This window comes from Dipodomys merriami, unplaced genomic scaffold (genome assembly GCF_024711535.1).
Source record: "Dipodomys merriami isolate MVZ:Mamm:240054 unplaced genomic scaffold, mDipMer1.0.p SCAF_31, whole genome shotgun sequence".
In the NCBI taxonomy this organism is placed as follows: Eukaryota; Metazoa; Chordata; class Mammalia; order Rodentia; family Heteromyidae; genus Dipodomys; species Dipodomys merriami.
In genome coordinates, this window is record NW_027204604.1 from 13538791 (window position 1) to 13556171 (window position 17381).

At 46.4% G+C, this 17381-nt stretch overlaps 1 protein-coding gene across 4 annotated transcripts in view; it reads right to left on the reverse strand.

Annotated features, from left to right (window-relative positions):
- Positions 1 to 2822: 2822 nt before the first annotated feature.
- Nav1 (neuron navigator 1) overlaps positions 2823 to 17381 on the reverse strand; it is a 240692-nt gene continuing 226133 nt past the window's right edge. For all 4 annotated transcript variants that reach the window (XM_070041842.1, XM_070041840.1, XM_070041843.1 and 1 more), the window contains 13 exons: positions 16931 to 17127; positions 16484 to 16676; positions 16222 to 16390; positions 15487 to 15584; positions 14836 to 14931; positions 14360 to 14519; positions 13524 to 13759; positions 12317 to 12471; positions 12152 to 12223; positions 11445 to 11641; positions 10133 to 10251; positions 7717 to 7914; positions 2823 to 6573 (listed from right to left, as the gene is read on the reverse strand). In XM_070041842.1, the coding sequence (XP_069897943.1) occupies positions 6478 to 6573; positions 7717 to 7914; positions 10133 to 10251; positions 11445 to 11641; positions 12152 to 12223; positions 12317 to 12471; positions 13524 to 13759; positions 14360 to 14519; positions 14836 to 14931; positions 15487 to 15584; positions 16222 to 16390; positions 16484 to 16676; positions 16931 to 17127 (1986 nt within the window). In that variant the 3' untranslated portion in view covers positions 2823 to 6477. The remainder of the gene's footprint in view (positions 6574 to 7716; positions 7915 to 10132; positions 10252 to 11444; positions 11642 to 12151; positions 12224 to 12316; positions 12472 to 13523; positions 13760 to 14359; positions 14520 to 14835; positions 14932 to 15486; positions 15585 to 16221; positions 16391 to 16483; positions 16677 to 16930; positions 17128 to 17381) is intronic.

The window sequence follows — 17381 nt, forward strand, 5'->3', positions numbered from 1 at the left end:
TGTGTGCTGCTAGCTCCCAGCACCCTTAAGATTTTTTTTTTGCCCATCGTGGGGTTTGAACTCTGGGCTTGGGTGCTGTCCCTGCGCTCTTCAGCTCAAGGTGAACACTCTACCGCTTGAGCCACAGTGCCACTTCGTTTTCTAGTGCTTTATTGGAGATAAGAGTCTCACAGACTTTCCTGCCTCGGCTGGCTTTGAACCACGATCCTCAGATCTCAGCTTTCTGAGTAGCTAGGATTATAGGCGTGAGCCACCGGCGCCCGGCACCTTTCAGATTTTTAAAGAAAGATTTTGTTCTATTACTGTCTCTGAGTACCCAAGGTCCTGGTGTGGGGAAAGGAAAAACTAAACCTAAGGACTTACAAGGCCCAGAATGATATCCTCCTATGAGCTGAGCAGACCATGGATCAGGAGCCTTCCTGGCTTACTAGAGCCCTAAAGTTATTAGCTGCCTTGTGAAAGGAGGTTCTGGTCAGATTCTCAGACCCAGCGACTCAAATAAAGGAGAGAGTATATTTCTGGGAAGGTATTTTGCCATGGAAATACAAATTATATGTATATAATGTCTAGTTTTCCCATTCTATTAATCAGAAAAAGGCTCAGAAAAGACAATCCAGCAGAAGAGCAATCTGGATGAAACCTCCAAACTTCTCTGTTAAAGACCCTAAGTTTAGTCAGGTAGAAATCTCAGAAATGAGATTTTTTTCTCTGATGGCTGCCCTCACCAAAGAAAAGATGTAACCATTCCCTGAACTTCTGCCCAGAAACATGTTTCCTCGGTTATATTAAAAGTAAGCAAAACAAATAAGGAAGTCTGAGAAAAGTGCCTTTCAACTTATTGTTAACATCGGACTTACAACCTAGAACCTTTTTATATTGGACCCTGAGGTGCCTCAGAGATCAATACTTGTCTTTCTCTTTAAAACGGAGTCTCTCTGGGCACTGGTGGCTAATGCTTGTAATCCTAGCTACTTGGGAGAACGGAGATCTGAGGATCTCAGTGGACCTCAGTTCAGAACCACACCAGGCAGGTCATGAAACTTTTTTTTTGTTGTTGTTGGTAGTAGGGCTTGAACTTTGGGCCTGGGTGCTGTCCCCCAGCAATTCAGCTCAAGGCGAGCGCTCTCTTACTATGATTTTCTGAGTGCTTTTTGGAGATGAGTTTCACAGACTTTCCTGCCAGGGCTGGCTTTGAACCCCGATCCTCAGATCTCAGTCTCCTGAGTAGCTAGGATTATAGGCGTGAGCCACCAGTGCCCAGCTGAGACTCTTATCTCTAACTAATCACAGAAAAAGCCAGAAGTGGAACTGTGACTCAAGTGGTAGAGTGCCAGCCTTGAGTATAAAAGCTCAGAGTCAGTGCCCAGCCCCAGAGTTCAAGCCCCAGAACTGGCCAACCCTCCCCCTCTCCATAAAACCTCAGAACAACAAAACCCAGCAGAGTCTCAAACTAGGGCATGTGTGGAATTCCCTAGGTGTTTGCAAAAATAATTGCTAGACCCCACTGCTACAATTTAGGACTCAGTAGATTTGGAGTGGGGTCTGAGACTTTTATTCATCTATTTATATTTGGTTTTTTTGGGACATGGGTCCTGGTATGTTGCCTAAGCTGACCAAACTTCTAACCTTCCTGCCTTTGCTTCCCCAGTGCTGAGATAAGATTTGGATAACCATGCCTGGTGAGAACTTCATTCCTAACAAGCACCCAGATTCTGCCATAAACAAAGGAAAGGAATTCATCTGCTTTCATGACCTACCACCACACAAAATTCTCCATAGCCTAATCATTAAGAAAAATGGCTAAAACATCAAACTGGGAGATTCAGTGTAAACAGGTTTATTATTGGGGTTTTGAACTCAGGACCTTCTACTTGCTATACAGTCACTCTACCATTTGACCCATACCAGTGAGTTTAGTTTTTAAGTGTGTTGGTCTTCCTATAACTTCTAAAGTTTGGCTTCTTTGCTTCAAGGCTAACCAACGTCTAGTTAGTCTACCCTTCTTAAGTCCATGGCCAGCAGTACTTAACTTGGTTCCAGAGCTCAGCTGAGCAAATGCCTACACATGTGCACTGGGCAGGGGGAAAGAGCTTCATATAGTCTTGAACAGGTTGACTGAGGACTCATGAATATATAAACCTGATGAAATGATAAAAGGCAGTGTTCTGGGGCTTTAGCCAAATACCATCTTGTTACTACCTATGGCCTCTTCAATGGAGTCATGAAGCAGAACTTGTAAGGAGGTGCTACTGTCCTAATAAGAGGGTACCTGCATTCCAGCAGCACATCCATCACAAGTAAGTAAACCTTCAGCAGAAGCACATTTTTCATTCTGGCATGGGGATTGGTTTATGGGGTCTACCTATTAACTTTGGGCTTAGCTAATGCTCAGGATTAAGGAAAAGAAAGGATCAAGCATGATGTGGAACTATAATTGACTTACTACAGCACTTGAACCATGTGTTAAATGTGTGATGACCACAACTCTTTTGCTACTGAACACCTTGTAATAAAGGTTCTGTGGAAGTATCTCTTTGATCCTGGTTTTAGGTCTGAGTCCTCCTCAACTAGGCAAATGTCACCTAAGTGCTGGGCTGCTACGCATAGATGCTGTCTCAGGCGATGATGCGAAGTGTTGGTGAGACACAGCAGATTACCGCTTCTCATCCTATGCCTTGGAATATTACAGGTGATTGATTCTCAGACCGCTGGAAAGAAATATCACGTTGAGTAGTGTGACTTGTTTCAAGGAGCTAGAAGAAGTGACTTGATCATATCTACTTAGGACTTTTGGAAACAAGAAAAAACTAGAAGGCACAACATGAAAGGAGGAAAAAAATCAGTATTTTGTCTTAAGTCCTTCAGTACAGAGAAGTTGGTTGGAAAGTCAGTCATACAAGACCAAAATGTGGTATACCAATCAAGAAGGACTTCCTTCTAGGGTCTCTCCATGGATATTTGGCTAGCTATTCTTCCTTGCTAGCCTCTACCTTCCCAATGGTTAGACTACAAGAAACACACCGGTAGAAGGATTTGCACAGAGATAAGCACCGTAGAGTTGCCACATAGCAAAGATTTTCTAAAAGTACTCTATGAAGCCCCAGAAGATAGGAAACAGCAAACTGTTCATGTGTATGAGTGACAAACAGAAAGTCTCTCTCTCTCTCTCTCTCTCTCTCTCTCACACACACACACACACACACACAGACATCAGGTCCCTTATAGCTTTCCAATTACCTAGTATTTTATTTTAGTGCCTAGGTAGAGTCTGAGAAACAAATACACTGGACAGATGTTCTTGCTCTTTCTCATCCAGAAATGAGAACTCTGCTCAGGAGTCTCTCCTGGACTGATGGCTCCCCCGATAGGTTGATGTTGGGTACTGAACCATGTTCTTTATGAGACAACTTTGGTGAAGGATGGAACTGAGGGGTGGGGTAGGGATGCAGGGGGAAAAAATAGCAGATTCCAGAATTAGACAGGCGGGATTCTTCTGAGGGTTCCTGGTGGGGGAGGGGTTAAGAATTTAGCTATGGAGCCCAGTAGTTTTCTTTTTTGAGGGATCCTAGAAGAAATCTCAACAAAGAAGCAGGTGTGAAAGTAAGAATGCCATGGATGTGTTCCTTGCCATGAAGTGGAGGGCAGTGAGGGGAGCTCAGGTCTACTGCTGCAGTAAAGAATGGACGAGCATCCCAAGGGGTTGTTATAGCACCATGAGGAAGCTCATCCATCTATTCTTGCCATGTATCCATGATTCTTTTGTGAGATGACTGATTCCCCACAGTGAAGGGCCCAGATATGCTACTGAAAATGGGGTCTAGGCTCCAGGGGGAGAAGCTTGAGGCATCAATAATACTTCACTAGATGAAAACATACTTTCTGCACGAAAGCAATTTAGAGACCTGGGCTAAATGCAGCAGTCAACTGAGAGTAGAAGGTGGTAGATCCCAGGAATAGAAACGAAGTCAAAATCAGGGGAGGCCTCCAGAGTCAACCTGCTGAGGATGCAAATAAAATTCATGGTGGTATCCATGGTTATCAGAAAGACAAGAATCCCTTTGCGGTCTTTTTTCTCAAGTAGCCAGTAACATTGATGGCAGAAGGCACTGGCTGGGCAGCACCAGGAAATAAGAGAGTTAAGGACTCAGCCATCAGGTTAAGATGACATTTAAAGTCTGAGCCTTGCCCTAGGACTGGAGCTTCAGAAAGGGTTCAGTAGAGGCCTAGCTAGGTCCAAAGTAGGACTGTCCGATCTTCTCTTCCTTTTATGGTACAACAGCCAACTCTGGGCCTCCTCATTCTGCACAGCAGAGACCTTAAGGCAGTGATTTCAGCACCATCCTTGAACGAACAGCCTCTTTCCACCACAGAATTGCATATTTTACAGCTGAATCGGTTGGGGATCTTCACAGTTCATGGAATTAGCAGCAATAGCAATAATAGTCTCCAGCACAGAGGACCCTGTCATACCTGGAAGCTACCAGATGAATACAGAAGCTTTGCAGGGTAGGGGGGAGGGCAGTTTAGACCATCTTGAGGGACAAGATGCATGTACTCCTTGATGGGGGTAGAACAGCGATCCAAAGTTCTGCTGATAGATTCTGAGAGTCTTGTGCTACTTAGGACTCTGAGACTCTAAAGAGCAAATGCTTAGGCCCAGGCTTATCCACATATCCCTGATCTACACAGCCCTGAAACTGTATAGCCCAGCAGGCAGCTCAGTCTGGAATCTGGTCCCAGAGGGCTTCCAGAAATGGCAGGAAGTAGACTTGCCCACCCCCAGACAAGCAAGATTCCATTGTCTGCCAGGTTCCAGTTCATCAATCCCAGATCTTCTGGCCCTCATTGAATAGGAACATCTAATCACAGATGTCTTCTCAGTTTACTCCTTAGATTTTAGATACATTTCTTTGATGGTCAGGAAGGTCCAGATAATAAAATTGTGAATGTAAGGGTACAAGTCTTGCCTTTTTTTCCTCCCACACTGCTCCTTTTAAGTATTCAGTTAAGTAATTGTCAAATGAAGGAACATGGACTGACAGATCTCTAGGTCCATAGGAAGAGGGCAACTTCTGCCAGAGTTGCCCATCTCTCTAGAAAGCAGACATTGGCCTCCAAATCAAGCTGCTCAAGACTTACATTCTGACATAAATGTCCAGTCTCTTATATGTAAATATTCACTGTCAAAAACAAACAAGAAGGGGCCAGATAGGGAATTTTGACTTACTCAGGCCAAGTGGCCACTATCCAAACAGAGGGAGCCAAACAGACCACAAGGCAGGTGAGTATTTCTAATTTCCTCGGTTTCTTCCAGGCCTTGATGAAGTTCAGAGTAGATCTTCTGTCATGTCTGGGTTTGGCAGTTGAGCTTCCAGGTAGAACATTTGCTTTCTCCAAAGTAGAGTCAAGGGAGGTGAATTCCTTTCTCTTGGTATTTCTGGTCCAACATTTCTTGTCTCTCTCATATCTTTGATACCTCAAGGATGCCAAAGGTAGTAGATGGCAGGTATCAGGCTGGTGTCAATCGGATGGCATTAGGTTCCGCAAAGGAAACCCACTTGGAAAAGCCAAATTAGCCCCTGGCAAAACAACCCAAGAATCTCATAGACATGTGAGGAAATGGGGGGAGGGAGGAAAATAAATAGGCAAGTGGTAGGAAAAATATATAAAGAAAATTAAAAAATTAAAAAGTAGGGTTTATTGATTCTCATGCATGTTAAATTAGAGGGCAGAAAGACAGAGCTAGTAGTCTTTCTCTGAAGGCTGAAATGTTACTTTTGTAGTATGGTGACTTCTTTGATTGGCAGCTGTCTTGGCAATGTCCCCTGATGTCATCTAGAAGGTGAGAGCTAACAGCTCTCTTTTCTACCTTGGCAACTGGGCCTCTATTCTCCAGCTTCATCATTTCCATTGCCTTTTACCTTTTATAGGTTGATTTACATTTTTTTTTAACCACATGCTTCTTTTCTGGGCAAGGGCCAGATCTCTGGGGGAAAGATTGTTGGCAGTGGTGATGGACTTGGGAAGGATCTGCATAAGTCTGCAGAACTTCCTGCCTCCCTCAGATTTCCCCACACGTGACTGTCTCAGAGTTGCTCCTGAGAATCAGTTAGGAACTGCTACAGTTTTTTGTTTGTTTGTTTTGATATCTTCTGAACCCCTCCCCAGAAAGTACAGGAGTTTGTAGTTGAAACTAGAAATCAAGGAAAAGCCCTAGATTCATCTTTTGCTCCAATCATCATGAGAAGTCCAGTAAATTTATCCAGGGGACACAAGTTTCCAAACTCCACCCCATGAATCCCTACTAGGAAGTTCTCAAAGGTGCAGCACCAAGAACCTGCTCTTCTGCCTGCCCTCCTCCTCCCTCTGCTCTCCTGTGGGGCTGGAGAGCTAGTGCTCTGAGAGAAGAGGGGAGAGGAGGAGCTAATGAAGCTGATGCCAGCCTTCTGCTGTCTGGGGTGACAGACTGCAAGACTCTCAGAGAGTTGCCTGGAGGTTGGGGTCCAGGATGGTTTCACGATCTGGAGATTCAATGTAGTTGGCAGCTTCTTGAAGTTTCAGCAACATGGCCATCTAAAGAGGAGCAAAGAGATGAGTTAATGACAGCTGGGATCCTGGGTCCTGATCACAGAAGAGAAACATAAAACAGCTTAGATCAGATGTCTGCTCTTTGGTTTTTAAGCGAGTATCAGCTTGGAGTTGAGGCGATTCACAAAATGGCAGTGACAATTGCTTCAATCTTGTGTGTAAAAGGTGTCACTTGGGAATATCTCTGTAATACAAAGCACCATGTGGGATGTGGGGTGGGGATACCCAGAACTGCAAGACCACTTCTGCTGCTTTCATTCCGTAAGGGGACTGAGCCCTGCGCAAAGCAGTTCATATTGGGAGGAACGGAAGAAATCTGTCTCTAACAGCTAGACTCCAGGCTATCATAAACCTGTTTCTCCCCAGTTCACAAACCTTCCATCAAACCTCAATACCAGCCAGACACCAATGGCTCCTGCCTATAATCCTAGCTGCTCAGGAGGCTGAGATCAGAAGCTCACACCTGTAATCCCAGCTATTCAGAAGGCCGAGATCCAAGGTTCACGGTTTAAAGCCAGCTCGGACAAAAAAGTCCATGGTAGTCTCTCTCTCTCTCTCTCTCTCTCTCTCTCTCTCTCTCTCTCTCTCTCTCTCTCTCTCTCTCTTGCTGGTCCTGAGGCTTGAACTCAGGGCCTGGGCACTGTCCTTGAGCCTCTCTGTGCTCAAGGCTAGCCTCTTTGTGCTCTACCACTTGAGCCACAGCACCACTTCCAGCTTTTTCTGTGTATGTGGTACTGAGGAATTGAATCCAGGGCTTCATGCATGCTAGGTGAGCACTGTACTGCTGAGCCACATTCTCAGCCCTAGTCCATGATATTCTTATCTCTAATTAATCAGCAAAAAGTCAGAAATGGAGGTGTGGCCCAAGTGGTAGAGCATCAGCCTTGAGCAAAAAAAGCCAAGCCTTGAGTTCAAGTCCTCCTATGGACACACACACACACACACACACACACACACACACACACACACACACACACACACACACACACACACACACACACACACACACACACACACACACACACACACACACACACACACACACACACACACACACACACACACACACACACACACACACACACTCTGTAATACTTGCCTTTTGATATCCGAATGCCTTTTACTCACCAGAGGGTCTGAGTCTAGAGAACCTGGGGTGCTGTCTTTGACAGTCCTGTCTTCTGGAGGTGAGGCAATGCTGTGGGGGCCCACGGTGGGTGGGGGAAGGTGGTAAAGCTTTGATTGGTCTTGTTGAGCTGATGGCCAAGGAAGAGTGTCCCGGACCCACTCCACGGGATCCTCCCAAGCAGCTTTCTGTCCATGGACCTGCGAAGCAGAAGTGTGTGATTAGCGGGTGGGCACCCCCTGGTTAGACATCTCAGGCCAAACATTCCTAGAAATATCCAGAAAACTGTCCCTCCTCAGGTGCAAAGACAAGAGGCTCTGATCTCTGTGGAACTTTCAACAAGGAAAATAAGTTGGTATTAACTGGCAAAAATAATTCTGCAGAATAATTTAAAAGATCTGATAAAACTTCAAAAATCTGAGCAATGTTCCCAGCCTTAAATAATATTTCTGCTGGGTGCTGGTGGCTCACATTTGTAATCCTATCTACGTAGGAGGCTGAGATCTAAGTATCACAGTTCAAAGCCAGGCTGGGTAGGAAAGTCCATGAGACTTTTACCTCGAATTAACTACCAAAAAGCCAACAGTGGAGCTGTGACTTAAGTGGCAGAGCACTTACTCAAGTGGTAAAGCCTTGAGCAAAAAAGCTCCGGGACAGTGTCCAGAACCTGAGTTCAAGTCCCAGGACCCACACCAAACAAACAACCAAAAAAAACCCCAAAAACAAAACAACCCCCAAACCTTAACTCGTACCAATCCGATGACCCTGCAATTTTGCTTTTTAAGAAGAAATTCTATTTTAAACATAGTACCTTTTATTTTTGTTTAACTTTCATGAATAAAAGATGTTATCCATTTTCAGATAGCCTGATAAATGGCATCTATAGAAATTTACTCTGTCAGGAAGTATCTATGTCAGTAACAAAATACTTTCATGGATGATACATGGCTACTGCAACAAAGCTGTAATCCCAGCTACTCAGGAGGCTGAGAGCCAAGGCTTCACGGCATTCAGACTTCAGTGTGCTGTTATACAGTGGAGTGATTATAAGTAACAAAAAGTATATTTGAAAAAACTAGAAGAGGGCTAGGAATGTGGCTTAGTGGTGGAGTGCTTGCCTAGCATGCATGAGCCCTGTGTTCTATTCCTCAGTACTACATAAACAGAAAAAGCCAGAAGTGGTGCTGTGGCTCAAATGGTAGAGTGCTAGCCTTGAGCAAAAGAAGCCCAGGGACTATGCCCAGACCCTGAGTTCAAGTCAGAAAAAAAAGCTGGAAGGATTTTTGAATGTTTTTTAACATAAAGAAATGATGTTTGAGGAGGAATGTTTAGCACAATGTATATATGTATTCAAATATCACATAGCATCTCATTATATATAATTCTCTTTTTTTTCCTTTTCCAGTACCATGTTTACACTCAGGGCCTCATGTTCTCTTGGCTAGCTAGACGTGGCAGGTGCTCTATCACTTGTGCTATGCCTCCAAGTTTTTGCTGGTTAATTAGAGATAGAGCCTCAGGGACTTTTTTGTCTGGCTGCCGGGACTGGCTTTGAACAGTGTTCCTCCAGATTTGAGCTTCTAGAGTTGCTAGGGTTATAGGTATAAGACGCCAACACCTAATTCAATTGACATAATTTTTTACTATCAATTTAAAATAAATTTAATAATAAATGTCTTTCTTTTTGAAATGGAGTCTCGCTAGGTTGCCTAGGCTAATCTTGAACTCATAAGCACAATGTATCCTCTCTCAGCTTCCCAAGTAGATAAAGAAAGTGGAGCTGTGGCTCAACTGGCAAAATGCTAAATTAGCCTTGAGCAAAAAGCTCAGGAATGGTGTCCAGATCCTAAGTTCAAGCCCTAGGACTGGCATACCAAAAAACGTCTCTTCAGGGCTGGTGTGTGGTAGGGTCCCTGTTTAGCAAGGTTGAGGTTCTCTGTTCAAACTTTAGTATATCCCAAATAAATATGTTCATCTATTTTATTTTGTCTTCTGAACAACACAGTGCTTTAGTTAGGACAGAATTTATCACCCCTTGTTACATTAAAAACTGTTTAACTTTGGCCAAGGTAACTCATTTATCAGAAGTCAGTAAGTAGCTAAGAGATAATTAGGTTTTCCTTCATTTTTAGCTTATTTTAGTATTTGCTATGGCCCTGACAGAGTGGCTTTAATTGAACTTAGGATTGGGGAGAACATTCCAGAGGCAGAACTGCTGAGTGGAAAGCAGCCTCACCTATCTCATGCCTTGCTCTACTTTTTATTTTATTATATTTTATTTATTTATTTATTTTTTAAAAGAAAGTGAGCCTATCTAATCCCAGTAAGTTCCATGCTTTAGATTCAAAATTGTTTCTACTTTGTTAGCCATGACAGCCTGATCTTGGGCTTGGCCTGGAGTCAGAGAGGAGGGCTCACCTTGATCCCATCCTTGGCTCCTTCCTGTAGGTAGGGAATGATAGAGTTGTTCCATAGGTCAATGAACCAGGTCCGGAAGTCCTCGATGCCAATGGGACAGGATAAGAAAAAGCAAGGGCCTAGGGAAGAGCAGAAAGCCAAGATGAAGGCTGAGAAGACTCCATCTCCCCAGTCTTGTGCCTCTCTTACACCGTAGTACCAGGCAGAGGGTGGGCTATACAAAGCAGCAGAGGGAACGGGAAGTGGTGAAGACCCCTGCGTGCTGACTGCCTGGTGTCTATGATCCCGCACAAGCAGAAGCGAGTCTAGGGAGTAGGCAAGCTTCTTAATTCCCTCCTTTATCTCATTAATCACGTGTGAAAACGAAGGAGGGATTAGAGTCCTTCCACCCCAACTACCCCCACCACCTCCAGGGCCTTGGAGATGTTAGGCAAGCACTCTACTACTGACCTTCAGCCCTAGCCCATTTCTTCTTTTTCTTGTTTTGTGGTACTAAATTTTGAACTCAGGACCACTCATTTGCTAGGCAGGTGCTCTAATACTTAAGTCATACCTCCAAGCTCTTTTTTGCTTTTAGCTCTTTTTCCTATAGAGCCTCACATTTTTGCCTGGGGCTGGCTTCAGACTGAGACCCTCCTACCTCTGTCTTTTACATGACTGGGACCACAATATACTCCAACAGGATGGGCTTGTTGATTGTGACAGCCAAGAGTTCATTGCTACCTTTCTGCCTGGGCTGGCCCCAAACAGCGAGCCCCTTGATCCCAAGCAGGTTACAGGCATGCACCCCTGCACCCACCTCCTCCTCTTCCTTTTTTTCATATGGAGGTGTCTCCTTATGCTGACTCTGAAACAATCAGCTCAAGTGCTTCTCCCATCTCAGTCTCCCACATAGCACTACAGGGGTGAGCCAGGTCATATGACCTGGACATAGCTTTCTGATGGCTGAAGTGATTTTCCCAATTCCAGCTATGTTAAAAATGCACCTTAAACCTGGGTGCCAGTGGCTTACACCTAGCGATACAAGAGGCTGAGATCTGAGGATGGTTCAAAGCCAGCCTAGGCAGACCGTGAGATTCTTATCTTCAATTAACCACCAAAATGGGGGAAGAGGGGGAGCGGGAGCCAGTCATGAAGCTAAGCTGTGGTTCAAGTGGTAGAGTGCCAGCCTTGAGCAAAATAAGCTAAGGGACAGAACCATATAGGCCTTGAGTTCATGTTAAGTACTTAAGTATTTTCGGGTCCAAAGCCCCAAGGCTTGCAATCTTGGTAAGCAAAGGGAGCAGTCCTTCCGCGGGCTGGGCCCCAGTACCTATGAGGAAGTCCGAGGTGCTGTGCTTCTCTAGGAAGGTGTGGAGGTGATACCACAGCTTGGGCACCCAGTCCAGCACCCGGAGCAGCTCTTCCTTGTTGGCATTGATGTCGCTGTCAGACTCTACCAACTTCCTCCGCAGATAACGGACCAGGAAGCCATTGGCGGGCTCCACATTGTTAGAGAAGGTTAGCATCCTGCCACCAGCGATGGGGAGAGTGGGGTCAGAGCAGCCGTGGGCTCAGTGCCAGGGTTTACCTCCTGCCAGTCAATCCCTCCCCCTGCCTGCCTCCCCGCTAATGACCACTTGGCTTCTTCTCAAGTAATAATGAAGGACAACTGAGTTCAGGATAGCAGCCCTGGGCACACTGAGCTGATTCTCAAATCAGTGCCCTCTTCAAATAACCAGCTGATCGCTCTGGTCTGGACTAGGGTGGCCGGGTGGAGAATTCCGATCGCAGCAGGTTAGAGTGTCTCCTGCCAGTGTCTCTCCTTCCCATCCCATCCTTTCCTGTCCTCAAAGTTGTCTTCTCCCCTGTCGCTGACAGGCAAATACTCCTGCTTTCTCCTTTCAGCCAAAAAAGTTCAAGTTCCTTCTTTTTCTTTCTGTTATTTGCTGCTCTTCTACCTGAAGAGTTGGGAGTTTTAACTAGCTTATAGATGCTTGGGTAGGGTCCAGGAAGTTCGTGTAGCGACAGAGTTCTTACCTGAAGCTCAAGTGTAAGCCATGGTTGGGTGTCATTTTTACAGGCTGATTGGTGGTACCTATAATATAGGGACTGTAAGAAGAAAGGGGAAAAATGAGTCACTTAGATTTGTCTTAACACTTGCTTCTGTCATGGGCACACAGTTTGGCCCCCATCCCAGCTTACCATTTGTGATACTTGCAGGTGAGGGCGCCATTGACCAGCTCACTGATGGAGCCTGTTTCACTCAGATCATCCAAGAGAATGACTAGGGGCACATCCCCGATTCCTGTTTCTCGGTCTATCTGGTTGGCCAGGTTCGAGAGATAGAGTTGTAGATCCTTGAATTAGACAAAAAAAAAAAAAAAGAATCAGCCTTTGGGTCAGCCTTGGAAAGAAGACTTGGACTAGCTTTGCTAGTTCTGTATCTCTTGGGGCTGTGGCTCATGTTGGATGCATGCACACATTTGGTTACAGAACCCCCTCACTGGAGACTGATCATGGTGATCTCAAGACTCTCCAAACACCTTCTGCAGTGGCCTTGTGTCTCTGAAAGGTGGAGCACACAGCTCTCTTCTGTAAATGCTTTGTGCTGGTTTGGGACTGTGAACTACCATTAATAGATGTACCTCTCCCAAGAGGGAAGAGCTAAAAACTTGAAACAACTCCAAAGTATTAGGATGTGTCCTAGAGACATTATTGGGGTGACAGTGGGGGGAGGCTCACAATATGTACTATTTAGGAGTATTTTTTCCAGAGATCCCAAAGCATAAGATACTGGGGAGAAAGACAAGAGAGAAAGAATGAGATTGAGTGAAGATAATGAAATAGAAATAGAGTCTCATCAATGACCATCTAAAGGGAAAAATGTGAAACAGAAGTGTGGAGGAGGAAATTACAAGCAAAAGACAAACAAGAATTAAAGGAAAGAAATTAGGGCAAGCTGTACATGGGTGGCTCATGTCTGTAATCCTTGCTACTCAGGAGGCTGAGATTTGTGGTTTTGGAGAGGAAAGTCTTTGAGACTCTTACCTCCACTAAACTACCAGGGGGAAAAAAATGTGGTGCGGTGGCTCAAGTAGTAGAGTACTAGCCTTGAGCAAAAGCAGCTCAGAGACAGTGCCCAAGCCTTGAGTTCAAGCCCCAGGATCAGCATAAAGAAAAGAAATTAGGGCAGGGGAAGGAGAAGACTAGGAAAGGGAATGAGGCAAGGAGAAAAGGGAAAGAGGCAGGGAAGAAAGGGAAAGCCCATTGGAGATAGGGAGGAGATGAAGGCAGGACTATGGAAAGGAAAAGGGGAATGAGGAGGGAGGGTACCCAGGATAGGTCTTGGGGGTGGGGGACAGGGGGCTGAGCCTGCGTAAGATGGGCAGGGGTCTCAGGAGGCAGCCACCTTGCAAGACTGCTGGTGCATGTTGAAGGTGCTGACGATGCCCTCGGTGACCTCTCGGCCGGAGCGCTCCACCAGGTACTCGGCTAGCCGATTGGTCAGGTAGGTCTTGCCAGTACCGCTGGGACCCGAGAGGATGAGGCGCCGGTGCTTGAGCAGAAGGCTTATGTAGTGCTGCATCATGGGCTTGGGGATGAGCGTCTCAAACACCAGGCTGTCGACGCACTTCTCCTTCAGACCTGAACCCCACCCCAGAAAGCGGGAGTCCAGACCATGACCATGAGGATGGCCAGGGGTCCCAAAGAAGATTGTCCTTCCTTCTCTAGGAGCCCACTGAAGAAACACAGAACCATTTACCCCATGGAGGCACAGGAATCTCCTCAACTCTCATTTCGAGAATTCAGATCTCATTTTGGGGGGACATACCCTAAGCTAGAGATGAGTAGGCAGATTAAACGAAGTGCTGGACCAGGCACCATGACTCATGCCTGTAATCCCAGACACTCAGGAATCCATAAGTAGGAGGATCATAGTCTAAGGGCAGCCTGGATTACAGTGTGAGATACAAGGCCTTATGTGAAAAATAACTGAGCAAAAGAGGCCTGGGAATATGGCTCAAGTGGTAGAGCACCTGCCTAGTACACATGAGACCCTGAGCTCAAACCATAGTACTGGGGCTAATCATCTTTTTCATCTTTGTAATACCTCATATTATTTAAATTCTTTCCCATCACAGCTTCTCAATGAGTTCTTTTTGGATGAATGCACAATGCATGATCTCATAGGCCTTGCCCGGCCTTCGTGCCACATCACCTCGCCCCAAGAGACAAAAGACTAACCTTTGAGGGAGACCGAGATGCTGCTGACCCCTCGGCAGCACGGAGGCATCTCAGGGGGCTCGGCATCCAACACTCGCTTCACGTGGCTGAGGCTGTAGCCGTGGATGGACTCAGTGCTCAGTCCCAGGGTGGCAGCTGGGTCCATTTTAGAAATATAGTCCTGATAGAAGAGACAGGGAGGGCATGGAGATGGGAAGGAAGCTTGAACACAAAAGTTCAAGGACAGTGCCCAGGCCCCAAGTTCAAGTCCCAGGGCCGGCACACTCACAAAAAAATGGTAAAGAACACTGAAGAGACAGTAACATAGTTGGAGAAACCACAAGATGAATACTACAGGAAATAAAAGGTGAGAAAGGGCATTTGCACATTTTGCCTTTCTCCAGAAAACCCCTAGGTCCCCAGGAACCCAGGGCCTGGGTGGCTGAAAATCCCATGAGAGAATGAGTGACCTTTGTGACTACACGCGGCCTTCTTACCTGGAACACTTGGAAAACAGCTTCATCCAGCATCTTCCAGTCAACTTTCCCGCTGACCTTGCTACAGCCCAAGAAGAATTCCTGCTGCTTCAGGTCCTGCAAGGTCAAGGTCGAAGCACATGAGCCTCATGCACATGACTGAGAAAAGGAGATCCTACAAAGCCTCAGGAGTCAAGTAATTCTGGCTTGGGGACTACTGAGGGCCCCAATTTTTCTTGCCAAAGGACAACAGAATAGATATTTCTCTATATATGATGGCACTGAATTCAGAATGCATTGGATACCTCTAATGTATGCTGTGGTTTAGCAATGCAGCCAAGGTGGAGGGCCCTATGTTCACCCTCATGTGTGTGTGTGTGTGTGTGTGTGTGTGTGTGTGTGTGTGTGTGTGTGTGTGTGAGAGAGAGAGAGAGACAGAGACAGAGACAGAGACAGAGACAGAGACAGAGACAGAGAGAAAGGGGGGGGACTGAGGCTCCTAACATCACTCAATGTCCCGAGAGACCCTCACCCTGCATACTTCCCAGCTCAGGAAAAGATAAAAATTTAAAAGATGGCTGCTACTGAAGGCATCAGTTCTAAAGCACGGTAAAGTCTGAGTCCATCTGTATTATGCTGGTTCCTCTGCAGGTCCTTCCTGAAGTTCCTTACCCCTTTGATGATGTGCTGGGGGGGCATCCGTACCACCACCCGAAGGGTCACTTCCTCCTTTGGGCCACTGGTGCTGATGCCATCCATGGGCGACAGGTCTGTGGGGATTGAAAAGGATTAATTGGCTTGAGGGGCACGCACAATGTTCCCCCTAAACTTTCTAGCTATTATCCTTTCCAAATAGCCATTATCCTTTCCGAATAACTACTGTCTACTCTATGATACAGAAGAATCAGGAGACCCAAACGGAAATGAGGTTAAGCGTTTAAGAACCATAAAAAAAAAAATTTTTTTTTTCTTTCTCTTGGTGGTCTTGGGGTTCGAACTCAAGGCCTTTCTTATACTGGCCAGGCAAGTGCTTTCCCTCTTGAGCTATACTTTCAGCCTGTGTTGCTTATGTTAATGTTCACATAGGGTCTCGATTTTTGCCTGAGTGAGTCTTTGTGCTTCTCTCTTTATGCTTTCTGTGTAGAGTGGGCCACCATGCCCAATTTTTAAAATTGGTTGAGATGCAGTCTCTGGAATTTTTTTGGTCCAAGCTGGCCTTAAACTGCAATCCTCCTGATCCTAGCCTCCAAGTAGCTAGGATTGCAGATGTGATCATTCTTAGGTGTCTTCTAACCATGTGCTTGATGGCCTCAGGAGGAAGTGGAATGATCATAGTGAAATGAGTCCCCACCTTGTTGTTTTTGTTTTAACTCTTCACCTCTATTGGCTCTTCTTCCCCAAAGGTACCTGTATCTGTGAGACCCGGGCTGAAGGAATGGGTGAGAGCAAGGCCTAGGGAGCGGCGAGGGGACGACAGAGTAGAAGATCCAGGGACCTGCCCTGGAGTGGAGCCTGAGGAGGGGCCGGGAGCGACCTTCAGCCGGTCATTCTCTGCCTTCAGCAGGTCCACCTCCAACTGTGGCAGGAAGAGACAGGGCAGGGTCGCAGGGCTGGACACAGCTCAGGCCGTGACCTCCCCTCTCCTGCAGCTCTGTGCCTGGACACTGACCTGCATGTTGTGCATGGTCTCCCGAAGCTGGTCCAGCTGGTGGGCAGAGTTGAGAGCCTCTAAGCGAATGTCTGTAAGTTTCATCTCTTTCTCCCACAGCTCAGAGCGCAGCTCAGATACCTCCTTCTTTTCTGGCTCCTCCTCCTCATTAGCATGGAAAAGCCTGGTGTGTGGGACTGAATGAGCAGGAGCCCTGTAGGAAAGCAAGAGTCAGCTGGGCTTGCGCAGAAGGGTTTGTTACTGGGCAATCTGACATGCATGGTCGGTAGTCTTGGCCCATGGATACTCAGTAAGTATGACAGAAAGGTGCCCTCTGTGGGTCTCACAAACCCAGGAAGAGGGCAATAAGTAAGGTGGTGTTGGTCCGGGGTCTATGGGCTTACCGCCAGCTCTCGCTAGCAGTTGACACTGGCAGCAGGCTGGGTGGCAGGCACTCAGAGCACTTACTCAGTGACCTCAGTGCCCACGGAGGACGAGGTGGAGGACTTGAGGGAGGGTGAAGCGGTCTCTGTGGAGCCGTGTTGCAGCTTTGGGGATGAAGGAGCTGAGGAGTCGGGAGTGGCGATCTCCTCAATATCAGAGTACGAGGATGCGGATTTGGGTCCCTTTTTTATACTGAAGGCTTTGTTGAAAGAACTTCGAAGCTAGGAAAGAACAGATCCCGGTAGAGAGATGTTAGGGCTCCATTTTGGACTGCTTTGGGATTGGGACAGGCAGGGGACTTACTTGCTGTAACTACGCTCGCTCTATGGACAGAGCCCCACACACATGAGGACTCAGAAGAAGAGTGGCTTGCTGCCACTATAGCTGTGGGGACTTCTTGGGGCTTCTCTCTTTTGGGGGGGACTGTCTCCTGAGGAGGACAGAGAGAAGACCCCAGAGGATTCATGATATACCT